This window comes from Pseudopodoces humilis, chromosome 17 (assembly GCF_049639895.1).
Source record: "Pseudopodoces humilis isolate 2021_Gansu_Grassland_sample_001 chromosome 17, ASM4963989v1, whole genome shotgun sequence".
Classification (NCBI taxonomy): Eukaryota; Metazoa; Chordata; class Aves; order Passeriformes; family Paridae; genus Pseudopodoces; species Pseudopodoces humilis.
This window is the reverse complement of record NC_142216.1, coordinates 7,049,431-7,065,865: the sequence shown is the minus strand read 5'-3', so window position 1 is coordinate 7,065,865 and position 16,435 is coordinate 7,049,431. Positions and strand designations below refer to the sequence as shown.

The window sequence follows — 16,435 nt, the reverse complement described above, 5'->3', positions numbered from 1 at the left end:
GCCACAATTTAACTGTGTAAATAGGAGACATCAAAACACATTAATTTTTTATTTTAATTATGTCCGGGGACACAGATAGCAGTAAAAACCTTTACTTCTTGTTCCTTTCCTAACTTATTCAAAGGTAAACTCTTTCTTCATCTACCACGCCCTTTAACTCTGAACACCAAGCGAAGTGCTCAGTCCTGGTCGGGCCTGTCTTGCAGCTCTGCCTCTGGCTGCAGGTGCTTCACGCTGTCTCCGGGACCTGCCCTGGTCCCGGGATCTGCCCTGGTCCCGGGACCTGCCCACGTTCCCGGTTCTGTCCCGGTTCCTGTCCCGGTTCCCGGAGCCCCCCCGGTTCTCACCCGGGCCGGGGGCCGCTCCCTCGCCCCGGCCCGCGGTCATGTGACCCGTCCAAGATGGCTGCCGGGGAGCGCCGCGCTGCGCCCGCCGCGGGAAAGGAGGAAGACTTTGAGATTATTGATAAAAAACAACTCCCTGACGCGGCTGAGCTGAGGAACGAGGAGAAGGCGAAACCGGAGGAAGCGCGATGGTCTGCTCCGATCTTGTCTCTGGCCAGGAAAGCCTCGGAAAACTTGGCGCTGAGCTATGGCAGCGCCCTGAAGTCCGCATCCCTGGTGGGATTGGTGTCCAAGCCCGGCAGCAGTGACAGCCCGGCAAAGACAAGTACGGCTCCGCTTCTTTAGTAAACTCGCTTTTGTGGTGCGCAAATGAGTTCGCTCCCGTAAGTGCTGCTGGGTCGTGTCAGTGGTGCATGGGTGTTACTTTGAATTTCCTTTTTTAAGATGCTGCAGATTTGTATTGAAGTAAAATTAAACAAGCGACACATGTAGACCTTAAGAAATGCATTGTAACCAGAAGAAACCTAAACTCTTATATTTGGAGAAATTCACTTTTGTTTTATTTGCTGCCTTTTCTCCTTATCCTTAAAGCTCCAGCAGCCTGGCTGCACTGAGGGATCTCTCAAAATTCCATATCCTCCCTCGCGTGCTGCTGGTTCCGAGAAGGAATTCGCTGTACCTTTCATGTCAGAGACTAGACAAGCAAACAGATACAGATTTGTTATAAGTTACTTTTTAACTACACTAAAAATGCCTTCAGTTTAACCACAGCTTGCTTTGTTCGACATTGGCATTTGTGGATCTAGCAGCCCTACAGATTTGTGGAACAGGTCTCTCAGAACTGAATTAAAATGGCTTCAGTTGAATCATATGGAAAATAAATCTCAGCAATATTCATAATGTGGGAAAAAACCCAAACCCATTCAAATGCAGCAGAAACTGGGCCTGGAGCCTTGCACTCCAGAGTTTCAGACTGGTGACAGTTGTTCTGGAGCACTGGAGCTCAGCTTTGCTCTGTTTGGTGCTGACCTTTTCGTTTTTAATGGTGCTGAGTATTCAAAGGGAAGTTCCATGGAGTTGAGTTGGGACAGCATGGGGCAGTGTTACTGCTGATGGATTTCTTCATTTTTTGTGAAAATTCCTCAATGTTGCGTAGTCAGAGTTAAAGATTAATTGTCCTGAAAAAGATTATTTTCTTTATCTGCATCTCAAAGTCTCACACTAAACTTCTTGCAGGCTTGTTTCCCAAGTGCTCATCTTGCACACCTGGGATCTAACCTGACAAAGTGCAGTATATCCCAGGGTTTTTTCTTTGCTTTTGGAATAATGCTGTGGGGATAGATGTAATTGGAAATAACATTTGGCAATGGGCAGTGAATAAAATATTCTCTTACCTGAAATGAAGCTCCCACATTTAATGGGACTTTTACCATAATCTTTCAGCTTCTTCCTTGTAAAGTAAAGGAACACATCACAACCTTCCCACATTGTTCAAAGGATTTGGATAATATGTTGATGAGTTTTATGGAAAATTCTGTATGAAAAATCAGTTAATAACTTGTACATGAAATGTGAACAGGCACTAAGGCACCTGTTCTACCTGTTCAATATTATTTACCTTTGACCAAGCACTTAAATATAATTTAAAGCATGTATGTTTAAAAAATAAGCTAAGGCCTGCAAGACCTTTCCACAAGTGGAAAACTTGGAGCTTGTTGCCTGCTGAAACCTTTTACCAGAGATTTTATAACCTCTTTCTACTACTTCAGATCTGTTGATCGCATGTTCTAAACACATAAAACCTATCCTAAAACCAGTGTTTGCCACTGAGGAAATTGTATCCTGCCTTGCAGAGAGGTCAGAAGCTTCAAAACTAGAGAAAACGAATCAAGAAAGACTTGCAGTCCCAAAGACCAAGGGATGGAGAACTGTGAGCTTTCCTTTGTGCTTCAGTGTTTTCTGACTTCAAAGTGTGCTGAATAATTACAGTAAACAAGGCATGTGTCTTCAAAACGATGTTGAAACAAATCTCTTGAGTTGAATAAGACACAAAACCATGTGACTGCATTCTTAAAGATTGCAGCATCACATCTGTGGTCTTTTGCACTGGGGTAACCTGATTCCTAATCTTTGATGCTTGGCTTAGGTAGTGTGTCTAATACCTGTTTATTTTGCATGTATGAACCTGCACAGTTTTGCAAAGGATGTACTTGACTGTGTAAATTTGCAGCAGTCTGAAAAATATTGTTCAAGTAATTATTTAACTTAATGCAAACTGATAATAAGACACTTCTTCGTTTGAAATTGTGTTTATAAAGAGCATTTCATTCATGGTATTTTATTTTTTTAAGTCTTGTGGGTAATATGTGTATCTTGACCAAGCTATAGAGGCAAAGTATTTCTGGTAAGTAAAAATTCAAATTAAAAAAAACCATCAGAATGGTTAGCATTGCTTTGAAACACCCAAAAAACCTCACTGATTTTCTGTTTAAGCAGTTTTTTTCTGTTCCTAAGGTATAACCTGACAATACCTGATCGAAATTCTAAATATAACTGTGCTTTTAATCCTCAGCCTCATGTCAATACATGTTATGAACACATATACAGTTTTGAGGCCTCCATTGGTTGTAGACAATAAACAGTGTACTCCTTCTATATATTTGTATATATATAATATACTATATATACTATTGTATATAGTGTATCTAGTATATATACTATGAACTATAGAGTAGCCTGCAGAGATGACAGCGTTTTGTGTGTTGAGGTTATTGAGGTCAGTTAGATTAGAATTACTCTGTTTTCCTTCTTCTGACACAAGGAGGAGTTTTGCTCATTTTTAACCCTAAATTAAAATTGTGTGCACAAAAAGGAAAATCCCAGAGAGACTTTTGCACGATCTTAAAAACATTGTTAACCATCTTGAGTGTGACTGACACAGGGCTGAGGCTTCTGCCGCTGCTGTTTCTGCAGAGTGTGGCTGTGTGTGACCCACAGGTGACAGCGAGACTCCTACTGGAACAGCAGTGGCTTAAAATGGGATTTTGGTGGCCACTGGGCTGTGGTTGGCAGCTCCTGTCAGAGCCTGTAGGTGCCTTAAGGAGCAAAGGAGCTGGTCCAAGTCCTGGTCCCACTCCCCCTGTTGTTCCAAAACAGGTTCTTTCACTTGGTCTGCAAGAGACCAATCCATGCACAGAGTGGAGGAATTTGATTTATTTATGGTTTTGCACAGAAAAGGGGCTGGGTGGCAAATCCACAAAGCCAGCATGACTAACAAAACTTTTCACTATTTAGGCATTAATGTTCACGGGCATTAATGTTCATTGGCTACAAATTCCCTAGTTCTCTTATTAATTACAATTCTGTCTTCTGATGGTCAGTGATACCCTTGCTTCTCATGCTCGTTAGTCTGCATGCTCAGTCTATTTGTTCTGTCAGTGTGTTTCTTGGGTCGGTGGTCACAATCTGCCCCTGCCAGAAATACCTTCTGCCCAGCCAGAGCTGATTGAGCACAGTTGCTGTGTTGGTTTTATGAGTTTCTTCCTTATCTTGGGGGTTCTGCCAAACATCATAAAATCATAGAATATGCTGGGTTGGAAGGGATCCACCAGGATCATTGAGTCCAGCTCCTAGCCCTGTACAGAACCATCCCCAAGAGTCACACCATGTGTCTGAAAGGGTTGCACAAGTGCTCCTTCAGCTCTGTCAGGTTTGGTGTTGTTACCATTTCCACGAGGAGCCCATTCCAGCGCCCAGTCACCTTCTGGATGAAGAATCTTTTCCTGATTGCATCCTAAACCTCTCATGACTCAGCTTCAGGCCGTCCTCGCGGCACATAAATTCTGCATCCTTTGAGTCCCCTATCAATGCTACATCTTTTTATTAACCTCCCCTAGGCCTGGGGTCACTGAAGCATGTCCAGCCCTAAACCTTAACAAGGCAGTTCTACCGACAGCTTGCTCCTTAGCTGATGTTTCACGGGTTAAAGCACCCTTATCGTTGCTTAGGCTTGAAATTATACAAACACCGAAAAGCATCCTTTCTTAAGTAAATCTGTACATATTCCACATTTTGCAACACGCCCCGACCGGGCCGAGCCCGCCCCGCGCCCCTCACACTGCTCTAAGATGGCGGCCGGCCCGCCCCCGCCGCGCGCGCTGTAGCCGTGGTAACGCGGCGGGCCCGGGCCCCTCAGCCCGCGGCCCCCGGCCCGGCCCCGCCCTCAGGTAGGGACCCCGCGGGCCTGGGCTGGGGCCGTGTCCCACCCCGGGGGCCGGGCGCGGCGCTGAGGGGGGGTTTACCCAGCTCGTCCCCGCCGCAGGATGGAGGCCCAGCAGGGGCATCGCGGCGAGGGGTCTTTAAATGCTGCGCAGCGTCTCCGTGCAGATTCTCCCCAGGTACTCGGCGCTGGGGAGGCCGCACCTCGAGTGCTGTGATCAGTTCGGGGCCCGTCAATTCAGGAAGGGCATTGAGGGGCTGCAGCGGGCCCATAGAAGAGCTGGGGAAGGTTCTGGAGCGCAAATCCTATAAGGAGCGGCTGAGGGAGCTGGGTGTGTTTAGTCTGAAGAAAAGGAGGCTCAGGGGTGGCCTTTTCTCTGCAAGTCCCTGACAGGAGGCTGTAGGCAGGTGGGTGTCGGTCTCTTCTCCCAGGCAACCAGTATAAAACCACAGGATATCGTAAGTTGCACCAGGGAAGGTTTAGGTTGGATATTAGGAAGAATTTCTTCACAGAAAGGGTGATTATACATTGGAATGGGCAGCCCAAGGAGGTGGTGGAGCCACTGTCCCCATAGTTGTTTAAAGAAAAACTGGATCTGGTACTCAGTGCCCTGGCCTAGTTTGATCATACATTGGACTCGATGATCTCAGGTCTTTTCCAGCCTAATTGATTCTGTGATTGTAAAGCAGCTTTCCTTTCCCCACCCATGTGCCCCCAGGTACACGGTGTCACACCATGGAGGAGCGTGCCAACCTCATGAACATGATGAAGCTCAGCATCAAAATCCTCATTCAGTCAGCCCTGAGCCTGGGCCGGACCCTGGACTCTGACTTCCCACCACTGCAGCAGTTCTTCGTGGTGCTGGAGCATTGCCTCAAGCACGGGCTCAAAGGTGGGCACTGGCTGCCAGGCTGAGGAGAGGCAGGTCAGGGCGTCTCTGTCATGTCCTGCTGTGGCTTCAGCTTGACTTCTGAATTACATTATTAATTCTATAAACATACAATGCTAGTCTGTATTACAGATATGTGGTTACCCTTGCACATCCTGTATTTTGTGCCTCCTAAACTGTCGGTATTTTTAATGCCCCCTTTCTGCAGACACGTTATAAGCTGGTAAGACAAAGCAACAAAGTAAAATTTGTCAAAAATTCTGGAGTTGGAAGCCTACCTCTTTCCTCACAAACCTCTCTGTATGCTCCCTTTAGTGAAGAAGACTTTTATTGGACAGAACAAATCGTTTTTTGGTCCTTTGGAGCTAGTGGAAAAACTTTGTCCTGAAGCATCAGATATAGCAACTAGTGTTAAAAATCTGCCAGAATTGAAGTAAGTTAATTGTTGGGGATGATGCATTTTGCTCATACTACTGGGAAAAGGAATCCTTCATGTAGTCTCTTGGCTTCCTTAACAAGCTCTTGTTCCCAAAGTAAAAAAATAGGGCGTGTAGGAGGCATTGACTTCAAGAGATAAGGAGGATATCTCAAAATATTCAGAGTTTTTGACTCAAACAATGCTGTCAGATTGAAAACAGCATTTGGACACTTTTATAAACTTGCTAAAAATAATTAAAGTCTTCCTAGGTATTTTTTTCTCTCTTCTTTCCCCCACTTTCATGATTTTATGTCATTTTGTGTGTGCGCTGATAGTATTTGGTTTGAGTAATTCAGGATGATTGAAATAGACTTGATTTTGATACTAGGATGTATTAATGGTTGAGTTATGGTGGTAGTTGACAATATGTGTGGTTTTTCAAATTAAGAAGATTTGACAATATTACTTTCCCTGAAGAATGGAAAGTACTTAAACGTTCTTGTGTTCTGGAGACAATAGTTCATTTCCCCAGAGATTTGTTGTTGTTTTTTAGTAAATAATGTCCTTCCCCTCACTTTGTAAACTGAGAATTTTGAATTGCACAAATCAAGTTAATAAAATACCTTGGGTTTACTAAAACATGCAACTTTTCATTTTAGGACTGCTGTGGGCAGAGGGAGGGCTTGGCTTTATCTAGCACTCATGCAAAAGAAACTGGCAGATTATCTCAAAGTACTCCTGGACCATAAGCATCTGTTAAGGTAATGGCACAGACATGTATTCCTGAATATTGCTGAATCACTGACACCTCCTGTGGCTCCAGTGAGAGTCATTAATTGTGTTCTTGCAGCCAGCAGAGGAGCAAGTGGTTAATTGTTTTTGCAGTGAATGTACAAAGGAACTTGCAGAGTATTTTCTGAGACAGTTACAAATCTTCTGCCTTATGCAATAAATGAGTGAGAACTCAGCTGTGTTTTGTTAAGGCTGAATTATTGTTTATATGATTTCAGTGATGGAAGTGCCATTACAATTGTTTGATGTGAAGTGATGCCTTATACTGTTTGTTCCAGTGAATTTTATGAACCTGATGCACTGATGATGGAGGAGGAAGGAGCAGTTATTGTGGGTCTGCTGGTTGGACTGAATGTTATTGATGCAAACCTCTGCTTGAAAGGAGAAGACTTGGACTCCCAGGTGAAGATTAAAGCTTTAATAGGATCAGTTGGTATAAGATTCTAGTAGAATTAAGTACATCTATAAATACTTTACTGAGATGGGTCCAGATTTCTTTCCAGCATGGCCTGTATTGAAGCTTCTTGTATTTCCCTCAGTGCATTAAAAGAAAGTACATAAGTAACAGTTTATGAAAATATTGCCACAATTAATAACTGCAAGGAAACTGGTCACACATAATATGGTTACTTTGATGCTTTTATGACAAATCCTAGCTTGCATGTTTGCATCAGCTAGAAAGAATATAGGTATTATTTGTCACTCTAAATCTGAACTTCAGATTTTTATCATTTTCCAAATATACAGTATATGCCTGCTTCTACACATAATTGCAGTGTGAAGGTGTGTTAATATCTTAAATATATTTTTCAGGTTGGAGTGATTGATTTTTCCTTGTACCTTAAGGAAACACAGGACACTGATGACAAACAGTATGTATGGTGAATTAATAATTCTAAATCATTACAGTTTTTGTAGAACAATCCTGTCAGACAGTCTGTGGGAGGATGGGAGTGCTGGAGATTTCAAACTATTACTCATCCAAAAAAGAGAACCCAAACCAGATTTTGTTACCTAAACAAAAGTAGTGTCTTTCAGAGACTGAATTTGTGGTAGTTTTAACAGCAATTTGGAGAGTTTGAGTTTTGAGCTGGGACCAAATTAAAAGTACACAAAATATTAGATTGTGGTTTTAGAAGACGTGATTCTTGAAGTCACCCTTTGCCAGCTCCCTGTTTTTGTTTCTAAGCACAGTCTCAGAAACCTTCTCAACTAAGTAGCTGTCTTTGTGGGAGATATCAGTTATGGAGGAACAAATGTAATTTTAAGTGAAATATTAGATTTGAGACTGCACTTAGCAGCACAGATCAGGTCGTCTAAGGTCTTCTAAGATCTGTAGCAAATGAAGGGATCTTCATATTTTATGTGCTTCTGTCACTTCAGAGCACATCACTGTGGAGCTGCTGAGAAGCAGCTGCTTCCCCTCCGTGGTGCTTCTGATCCAGCTCCGACACAAGTACTTTTATAAGGAAAGGATAAAAGGTTTTAGCTCTGTTTGCAGGTCTATGCTGAAAGCCGTAGTACAGAATAACACTTTAGAATGAAGGAGTTTCTTCTCAATTAATAAATTCTCACTTTTACAACTAGAGATGGAGGGATTACAGCTGTCCTTGACCAGAAGCATTATGTGGAAGAACTGAACCGGCATCTAAGGTGGCATTTTCATCTATTCTCATATACAAACACTTGTCCTGTTTAGCTTTTCCAGCATGGCTTTGAGTGTCTCTGCTGCCAGTCTTGTAGATTTTTGTTTGATATTGAAATGCCTTTTCTGATTACTTCCCAAAAATCTTTGTTTTATTTTGTAGTCCTGTTCTTCTGCAGGTACATGCAATGCAGAAAGCAAATGTGTGTAATAGTTTACTTTTTTGAGAGTGATTAACAGAACATTTTGGAGCTATGTTTTTCAAGAGAAACTATTACAAGTGCATCTGGAAATTCATTGCTTAGAAGAAGAGTCTCTACTCTTCCTCTATAGGTTGCTCAGTAGGAGGAGCAGGCCTCCCTTACCCTCTTGAGCAGGAGAGGTGTTACGACTGCAAAAGCTAAGCCAGAACAGGGCTGCCAGCAGAAGGACATGGTGCTCTCAGTGCTTGAGAGGGGCAGTTGTTCTTCCTCAGAGTTTTACCCCAGCTCACCAAAGTACTTCATTGTTAACAAATGCAAGATCGTAAAAATAATGTTAAGGATAGGAGTAAAAGCTGAACATTAACACTTCATTTATTATTTTTATGCATCTCTCTTCCTTGCTGCAGTTGCACGGTTGCAGATCTCCAGAACAAAATAGACTGTTTAGAAAAGACCAATTCAAAACTCCAGGAAGAGGTTTGTATCTGGTCTGTTAAGTATTTCTCACAGCTCTTCTCCATCAGAGACAAAACTCCCTAAGACTATACCTTACACCTAAAATATTTGAGTAGATACTGGTGAGCTGTGGGGACTGAAGGGACTGGCATGGGTTGGTGGGACTTCTAGTTCATACCACAGATCCAGGGTGGATTTTAGTCTTTTACACTATGGTGCATTTCTTTTCCCAGTTAATAATTTAAAAGAATTGAAGAGGGTGTGAAGCAGAACTTGGTGAACAGATGTTGGTGGGTACATTAATTTTGGCTGACAGTGGGTATGGCTGCAGAAGGGTCAGGCAGCTCCTGGGGAGAGCAAAATGGGAAGTGAGCAGCACAGCTGCTGCAGAGACTGAGCTACTGACTTCAAAATTGCTCCAGATGCTGCATGATTGCACAGTGATTAAATATAGATCTTTTCTCTTCATACAGCTTGCAGCAGCTACTGACCGAATTGGATCCCTTCAGGAAGAGCAGCAGCAGCTAAAACAACAGAATGAATTAATTCGTGAACGGAGTGAAAAAAGTGTAGAGGTGGGACACCTATTTAGAGATGATGAGGATCCTTTAAATAAGTAATCTCTCTTGATCAGCTGTAGTGAGTTCTCCCAAGCCCTCTGTGCACTGGAATGCTCAGCACAGTTGAGCACGTTGCTAAGCAGATCACTGGGTTTGGGTGTTGTATGCTCAGGCATTAGATTTTACTTTTCTTTACTACACACCCAAAAATACACTTGCAGAAGGAAGAACAAATTCAAAGGATTAGAAGTATTAAAGTAAAAAGTGTAAAAGATTAAAGTATTTTTATCACTACTGTATCTTTGAGATTTCAGCTTATTAATGTTTGCCAGGTCATTGATTGTAGAACAGTAGGATTTTGCTTGAAATAGCACGTTGAAATACTGTGTTACACACAAGAATTAAAGAGATACTTTAAATACTTTGTGATCTTAAATGGCTGATGTTTCTTGTAGGTAACAAAAGAGGATACAAAAGTAGAATTGGATACTTACAAGCAGTCACGCCAAGGTCTCGATGAAATGTACAGTGACGTTTGGAAGCAGTTGAAAGAAGAAAAAAAAATCAGGCTGGTAAGGAAACATAACTATAGAAAGTGAAGTGAAGGATTCAGCCTGCTGTAACATTACAAATACAAGATGACAGTTGTGCACCTTTTGCAGTTCAGAATTCATAAAGCAATTGCAAGCAAGATGCTGGGCATTAGCCATTAACGATGTCTGTAAGGTGCTGGGAATTGGGGCTTTTGGCATGTTGGAAATAAAAGGCCTTTTTAAGAAACCACTGGCATTATTATAGCACAGACACAGTTTGTGAATGGGGTTATCTGGATTTTATCCCTGACCTATGGCTGCGTAGCAGTAACTAGGAAATCTCTTTGTAAGGAATTAGAGAAAGAGTTGGAGCTACAAATTGGAATGAAAACAGAAATGGAAATTGCCATGAAACTTCTGGAAAAAGATACTCATGAAAAACAAGACACTTTAGTTGCCCTTCGCCAACAGTTAGAAGAAGTGAAGGCCATTAACTTGCAGATGTTTCACAAATCCCAGGTATGCACAGGGGGCTGGGGATGGTTTTGTGGGGTTTCTCATTGGGTGGGTTGTAGTTTTACATCATTTTTTTCAGTTGAACAAAACTGTATGATAGGCATTTCTACAAGGAAGCTATGGTATAGCAGTGCTCACAAAAAGTATACAGAGCTTGTTTCTATTAAGGAAACAAAAGTATAACTAGCCTCTCCACGCATGAAGTAAGAGTTCAGCAAGCCTTCCTCTCCCACACCTGGTTCCAGAAATCCAGAGGGGATTTCTCTCAATTTTTATGGCCTATTTCTTGATGGCTCTTCAGGCTTTTTCTATCCAGCTCTTTGCCTCCTTCCCAGACACTTGCAAGTCAGTGAAAACCCAGTGCTGTGGTGTGCCTTTGCTTTTGAAAGCAGTATTTATTTGGGGATTTTTTTGCTTCCTGGTTCCATGCCCACTGAGTACAGTTGTTACATTCAAATCATCACTGGTATTCTTGCCCTGTCAATTTAATCTCATTTTGTTTCTTCAGGCTTTTTTCTGATGAGAACATTTTTGTCTTGCAGCTGATCTCATAGGTCAAAACTTAATTAAGGTGGTTTGGGTTTTTTCTGAGGTTGTAACAAAACGTTTGGAGCAATATCTGCTCTGGCATTATCGATCAGCGTTTTGTTTGCACATTCCAGTCAGACCCAGGCATGGCCTCTAGCAAGCTGAACATTCTTTAGCTGGTGGTAGACTTTAAACACTGTTCACTGTTTCCTACAGAATGCAGAGTGTTCATTACAACAGAAAACAGAAGCAATATCCTCTTTTGAAGGAAAAACAAATGAGATGATGTCCTCTATGAAACAAATGGAAGAGAGGTAATAATTGCAAGATTAGAAAGTCAACATTGAAGTCAGTAGCCAGTATAAACCTTTACAGGATGACCTTCCATATGCCCCATAGACATTTGGGCCTGTGTGCCAGCATGAGCTTTTTTACTTACTCCTCTTCATCCCTCTGTGCCTGCTGTTTTCTCTTCCCAGGCAAACATATCCATAACTGACCCACTGGAAGCTCTTTCCATAAGCAGGCTGTTGGAAAACATGTTAACTTCACTTTAAGAACCAGTGTGGCTTTGCTTTTGTTTTTTTTCCAGAAACAACTGCTTTTGAAAGTCTTTTTTTTTCCTCCACTAGTATTTTCAGTTCAAGATTTTATAAAGATCCCTGTGGTAACTCTAAAAGAAGAGGGTGAGAGGGTGCAGGGAAGGAGTGACTTGAAAACAAATGTCTGTGTTCCTTCCCGTGTAGGCTGCAGCAGGCAGAGAAGGCCAGGCAGGCGGCAGAGGAGCGGTGCAATAAGATGAAGCAGGAGCTGGCTGGGAGGCTCGACTCGTGTCGGCAGCAGATGGCCCAGCTGGACAGCAAATGGTATTTAATCTGAGCAGGTGTTTTTCTTCCCTTTTCCATTTCTTTATGAAGTGTTTTCTACTCCTTTTATGTTCAGGTCTAAGGAGGGGGTGAGTTTGAAATTCTGTTGGCTTCAGCATTGCCAGACATATGCAGGACCCAGGGAAGCAAAGCATTCTGTACAGTGCAAAGTTAGCATGAGGCTTTTGACATGTTTTTTTCAGAATGTCTAATTTAGAGCACAGAGTGGCAGCAAAAATCCTCCCATTCCAACTAGCAATGGAACTTTAAATTGTTTTTTTAATAAACCAGGAGATACGTATGGTCACACTTGTAGGCTGAGCATGGAACTGACTGTCATCCAAAGGAATTGGGATTTTTGAAGGGACTTGTAGGTGTGTTCTTAGGGAATGTTAATCCTCTAAAGATTTCTAATACCCATATAAAAAGCTTCTTTCACTGTTCAGACTTCAGGGTAGAGTGTGCCTTTTAAACATGACAGTCTAAACACAGGTAGTGAAATATTTATTCATGGGGATTGGTTTCTTTGGGGGTCTTTTGGTTGTTTGGTTGTTTTTCTTCTAGCCCTTCATTGCTGTTTGTTTTCTGTGACCTGAAAATGTTAACATATGTTAAACAGTGTTAACATTTTTGATGTCTGCTGCTTGCTCTTTCCTTTCCCAGAATACCATTCTAGTTTTGCCCTCTTTGGACAAGACTTCTACTTCTCACGCTGTTGCTATCCTTAAGTGCTATAGGATATTCTTCTGCTATAGGGTTTTTTTAGAATGAATTATTTTTAAATAGCTCAACTCTGGAAAAGGAATTAAAATCTGAAAAGGAACAGAGACAAACTTTGCAAAAAGAACTGCACCAAGAGAAGGATGCAACCACGCTGCTTAAAACAGAATTGCAACAGATGGAAGGACTGAAAAAGGTATGCACAGTTTCAAGCATTCAGAACAACTGAATGAGATTTATTTTTTAAGCATGAACATTCTTGTTAACCTGAAGAGGATTTGCTGGCATGTATGGAGCAGTTTCTGAGGACACAATTGTGCACCTGTATCTGTCTGTGTGCTCCTGTGTTGGCACAGGACTGCCATGTTCTAGCTATGTTGAAGGATATTCAAAGCCTGAAAATGTTCCTTTTCTTGGTAAATATGGTTAAATGATTCCATTGTTTGTGCAGAACCTGTGGGTAGCTCACCCATGTAATTTTAAAAATCAAACCTTAGAAATAAGGGGATTTGCAAAGAAGCTGATTCTTGTGAATTGCTTGAGTAGACTGATTGAGGTTATAGGTCAAACAGTGCACAAAAACTTGATTTTGTGCTTGATTTTATAGGAACTGAGAAAACTGCAAGATGAGAAGCAGCAGCTGAAGAAGGTCCGTGAGGAGCAGGAGCAGGCTCTTCAAGAAATGGGTCTTCATCTCAGCCAGTAAGTTCTACAGAACAGAACTCCTGTAAATGGCATAAGCTGGAGTATCAGACTAATACCAAGAATTTTAAACCTCATTCACTTAAAAAAATCAATTGATGTGAGAATTTTAGGAGGCAACTGCTATGTATGAGAAACTAAAGAGCCATGAAATAAAAGTGAGGGAGGATCTTGTCAGAGTGAGCTGGCTGAGAGGAAACATTAAAGGAAATGTTTAGTTCTTACACTGAAACTGCTTTTCCTATGTTTTTCTGTTTATACTGATAAAGGGGCAAACTCTGAGTTGACAAAGTTTCCCAGTGAGTGGTTCAGAGGGGTAACAGGGAGCTCCTTGGGGGTTGGGGTTCAGTGGCTTGACAGTGGAATGGCAGGGAAAACCAAACACAACAAAATAAAAAGTCATGCAGGGTATATTTTTTTTTCCAGATCGAAGCTGAAGATGGAAGACATTAAAGAAGTAAATAAAGCACTAAAGGTACTCTCTCATGGATATTTTGACTAAGCATATGAATTTAACACCTTCAGATTTCACCCTGGTTAAAAGGTGGCTTTTGAAAAATACCAACAACAGTGGTAGAATGCCTATAAGTTTATTTGTATCTCCAGTGTGGTTTTCAATACAATTTTCCAGGGTCATACATGGCTGAAGGATGATGAAGCAACCCACTGCAAGCAATGTAAAAAGGAATTCTCCATCTCAAGAAGGAAGGTAATGTTGTTCAGCAGATTATTTTTAAATAATCCATGGAAAACAAAAAGGGTGCTGTTGCATACCCTTGCTAGGGAAGACTGAAACTCTTCCAATTCTGAATCTTGTTGGCATGATAAATACATAGGAAATAATTTGGCATTTGCCACCCAAAAAGTAATACAGCCCCCTGCTTCGGTGCTCTCGGAGAGCTGCTGTGGCTGTGTTCAGGCTCATTTCCCGGCAGAGCAGACGCTGCTCGGTGCCCGGCCCGCGGTGCGGGGGAGCAGGGCGGGGCGGGCCAGCGCAACCCATCCCAGCGCAGGCTGTCCCCGGGACGCCGCCCTCCCTCCGCGGCCAGGCCCGCCCGCTCCGGCCCCTCTCCTGCTCCTGGCTGTCCCCGAGCCGCGGCGGGTGCAGCTCCTGGTAGCGGAGGGAGGGCCGCGATCGCGCCCTGCACTAGGCCCTGCGCAGAAGGAAGTGCTGCTGGGAGGGCTGGGCTTATTGGAAGTGGACTCGGACACAGTTCCCAAGGCCTGACTTCTTTCTTCCGGATGCCGTTTTTAGGCAGCTGTGCTCATTCTGACTCTGTTTTTGTAGCACCACTGCAGAAACTGCGGGGACATCTTCTGCAACAGTTGTTCCAGTAATGAACTCGCGCTGCCATCGTACCCGAAACCCGTCCGTGTCTGTGATAATTGTCACACATTACTTCTCCAGCAGTGCTCCTCTAACTCCTCCTAAGGCTCTACTGCCCTTGACTGAGCCACTTTAACATTGGAAAGTAGCCATTATTTTTTTAATTCTGAATTGCAGGTGTCTTCTGTGCAGCAGACTGGACTGGCTGGTCTAATAATTTCCACTGTAAGAGCAGTGTAAATTAATTTGTAGGGACTGTGCAAGCTAATGCTTCTCCAACTGAAATAATTAAGAAGCTTATATCAACTGTAATTTCCCCAAGAGTTCTATTTGAAACTAAGATTCATTTTTCTGATTTTTATAGGTATTTGTATTAAAATTTGTATATGGTATTTCTACATTTATTTGATCCCTGTAGATATCATTGTCTCTCTGTACATGAACTTAATTTCTTTACCTTCACTGTAGGTGCTCCTGTGTGCTCCCCTGTCTCATGTACAGTTTTGTATTTGCTCTAGTCAGCCAGAGAGGAGAAGGTCAATTTATGAATTGGCTATAGAAAGCTTTATAAGTAGAGTGTCAATGAATGTGCCTTCAGTTCACTGCGGAGTCAAAAGCTGCACGTTATACTTGTTCTGGAAGTCGCTGTGACCACAGTGCAGTAGTTACACAATAAAGTCTTTTGCAAAAACTGAAAGCAAGTTCTAATTTTTAACATCCATCAGTCACAGATCCTAGAAGAGAATGTTCTTGTCCAGCCAGGCATATCCAAGGTTTAAGCTAAAGGTACCAGAACGTGTCTGGGATGCCTGACCAATGCTGTGGTATTCCTGGAAGGTACCAGATGAAGCCACTGCCCTGCAGCTGGAACTGCTTTTGCCCTTTTCCAGAAAAAAAATGGCAGTGACTCCAGTTCACTGTGTCCACCCCTGGGACAGAGGGGAGCAGCTGCTGCCCAAGACCCAGGGGCACCAGGTTCCTGTTCTGCCAGGCCTGGCTTCTACTGCACCAGGGATCCCAAAGCAGTTTTGTGTTCCTGTGCCAGAGCACGGGGCTGTCACCTCAGCGGCAGCACGGTGAAGGCAGCCCTGGCCCCAGTAGCCCCCACAGTACCCATGAGTGTCCCAGGTTCCAGAGCAGCTCTTTGACCAAGTGAGCTTCTTCCAGAGGCTCCGTGTGAAACAGTGCAAACCTGGGGTGATCCCCACTCTGACCCAGCTCCAACAGAGGCAGAGCAGGGCCAGGCCACTGAGCTGGGCTGTCAGCAGGTTTTTTTCATGGCAGCCAGCCATGGCTGCAGTACCCAGTGCTCAGAATTCCACCCTTACAGCTCTGCTACAGAACAGGAGGGCGCTTTCCTCACTATAGACAGGCACCTCAGGTTCTTAACACTTCAGAACAGTTTACTACAAAGGGCAAACAAAATACTATGGCCACTGCACAGAAACAAATTCTGTGTCATTTCAGGGGGAGGTGCAGTGCTCAAAAAGCTGTAACTATGTTGCTTACAAAACCACATCTTTAAGCAGGATATTTGACAAGTTGCATTTATTGAAACACAGTTGCAGTAAGCTGCTGAGTCCACTGATACCTACAGGAAAGTACAGATCACCTCTCACCACCCCAGAGTTTTAGCGCCCAGACCCCCTGGTCATGGCACAGCCATGCAGCACTTTGAACCAAAAGGCCCCCCCTGGGCACCCCCAGCAGCGGGAGT

The 16,435-nt window shown here is 43.1% G+C and overlaps 1 protein-coding gene across 4 annotated transcripts; it reads left to right on the top strand.

Moving 5' to 3' along the window:
• The first annotated feature begins 372 nt into the window (after positions 1-372).
• Positions 373-15,415, top strand: RUFY1 (RUN and FYVE domain containing 1). Of its 4 annotated transcripts, none has more exons than XM_005523548.2 (18): positions 373-669; positions 5,282-5,455; positions 5,768-5,885; positions 6,530-6,631; positions 6,941-7,064; positions 7,476-7,534; positions 8,250-8,315; positions 8,918-8,987; positions 9,440-9,541; positions 9,982-10,098; positions 10,411-10,578; positions 11,320-11,417; positions 11,850-11,969; positions 12,756-12,885; positions 13,297-13,391; positions 13,818-13,866; positions 14,023-14,100; positions 14,680-15,415. In XM_005523548.2, exons 1-18 carry the CDS (start codon positions 402-404, stop codon positions 14,821-14,823), a joined length of 2,082 nt encoding a protein of 693 aa, XP_005523605.1. In that variant the 5' UTR covers positions 373-401; the 3' UTR covers positions 14,824-15,415. The 4 variants fall into 4 exon arrangements, with proteins under 4 accessions (XP_005523605.1, XP_087919804.1, XP_014108478.1 ...); XM_088063678.1 differs by lacking the exon at positions 373-669 and adding an exon at positions 2,250-2,274; XM_014253003.2 differs by lacking the exon at positions 373-669 and adding an exon at positions 4,455-4,570.
• Positions 15,416-16,435: the final 1,020 nt, after the last annotated feature.

Bases quoted from the DNA above. Each gene is read 5' to 3' on its own strand.
- RUFY1 (XM_005523548.2), top strand. From the start codon at position 402: ATGGCTGCCGGGGAGCGCCGCGCTGCGCCCGCCGCGGGAAAGGAGGAA. The intron at 8,316-8,917 runs GTGGCATTTTCA...TCCTTGCTGCAG, and splicing joins GAACTGAACCGGCATCTAAG to TTGCACGGTTGCAGATCTCC. The intron at 13,867-14,022 runs GTACTCTCTCAT...ACAATTTTCCAG, and splicing joins AAGTAAATAAAGCACTAAAG to GGTCATACATGGCTGAAGGA.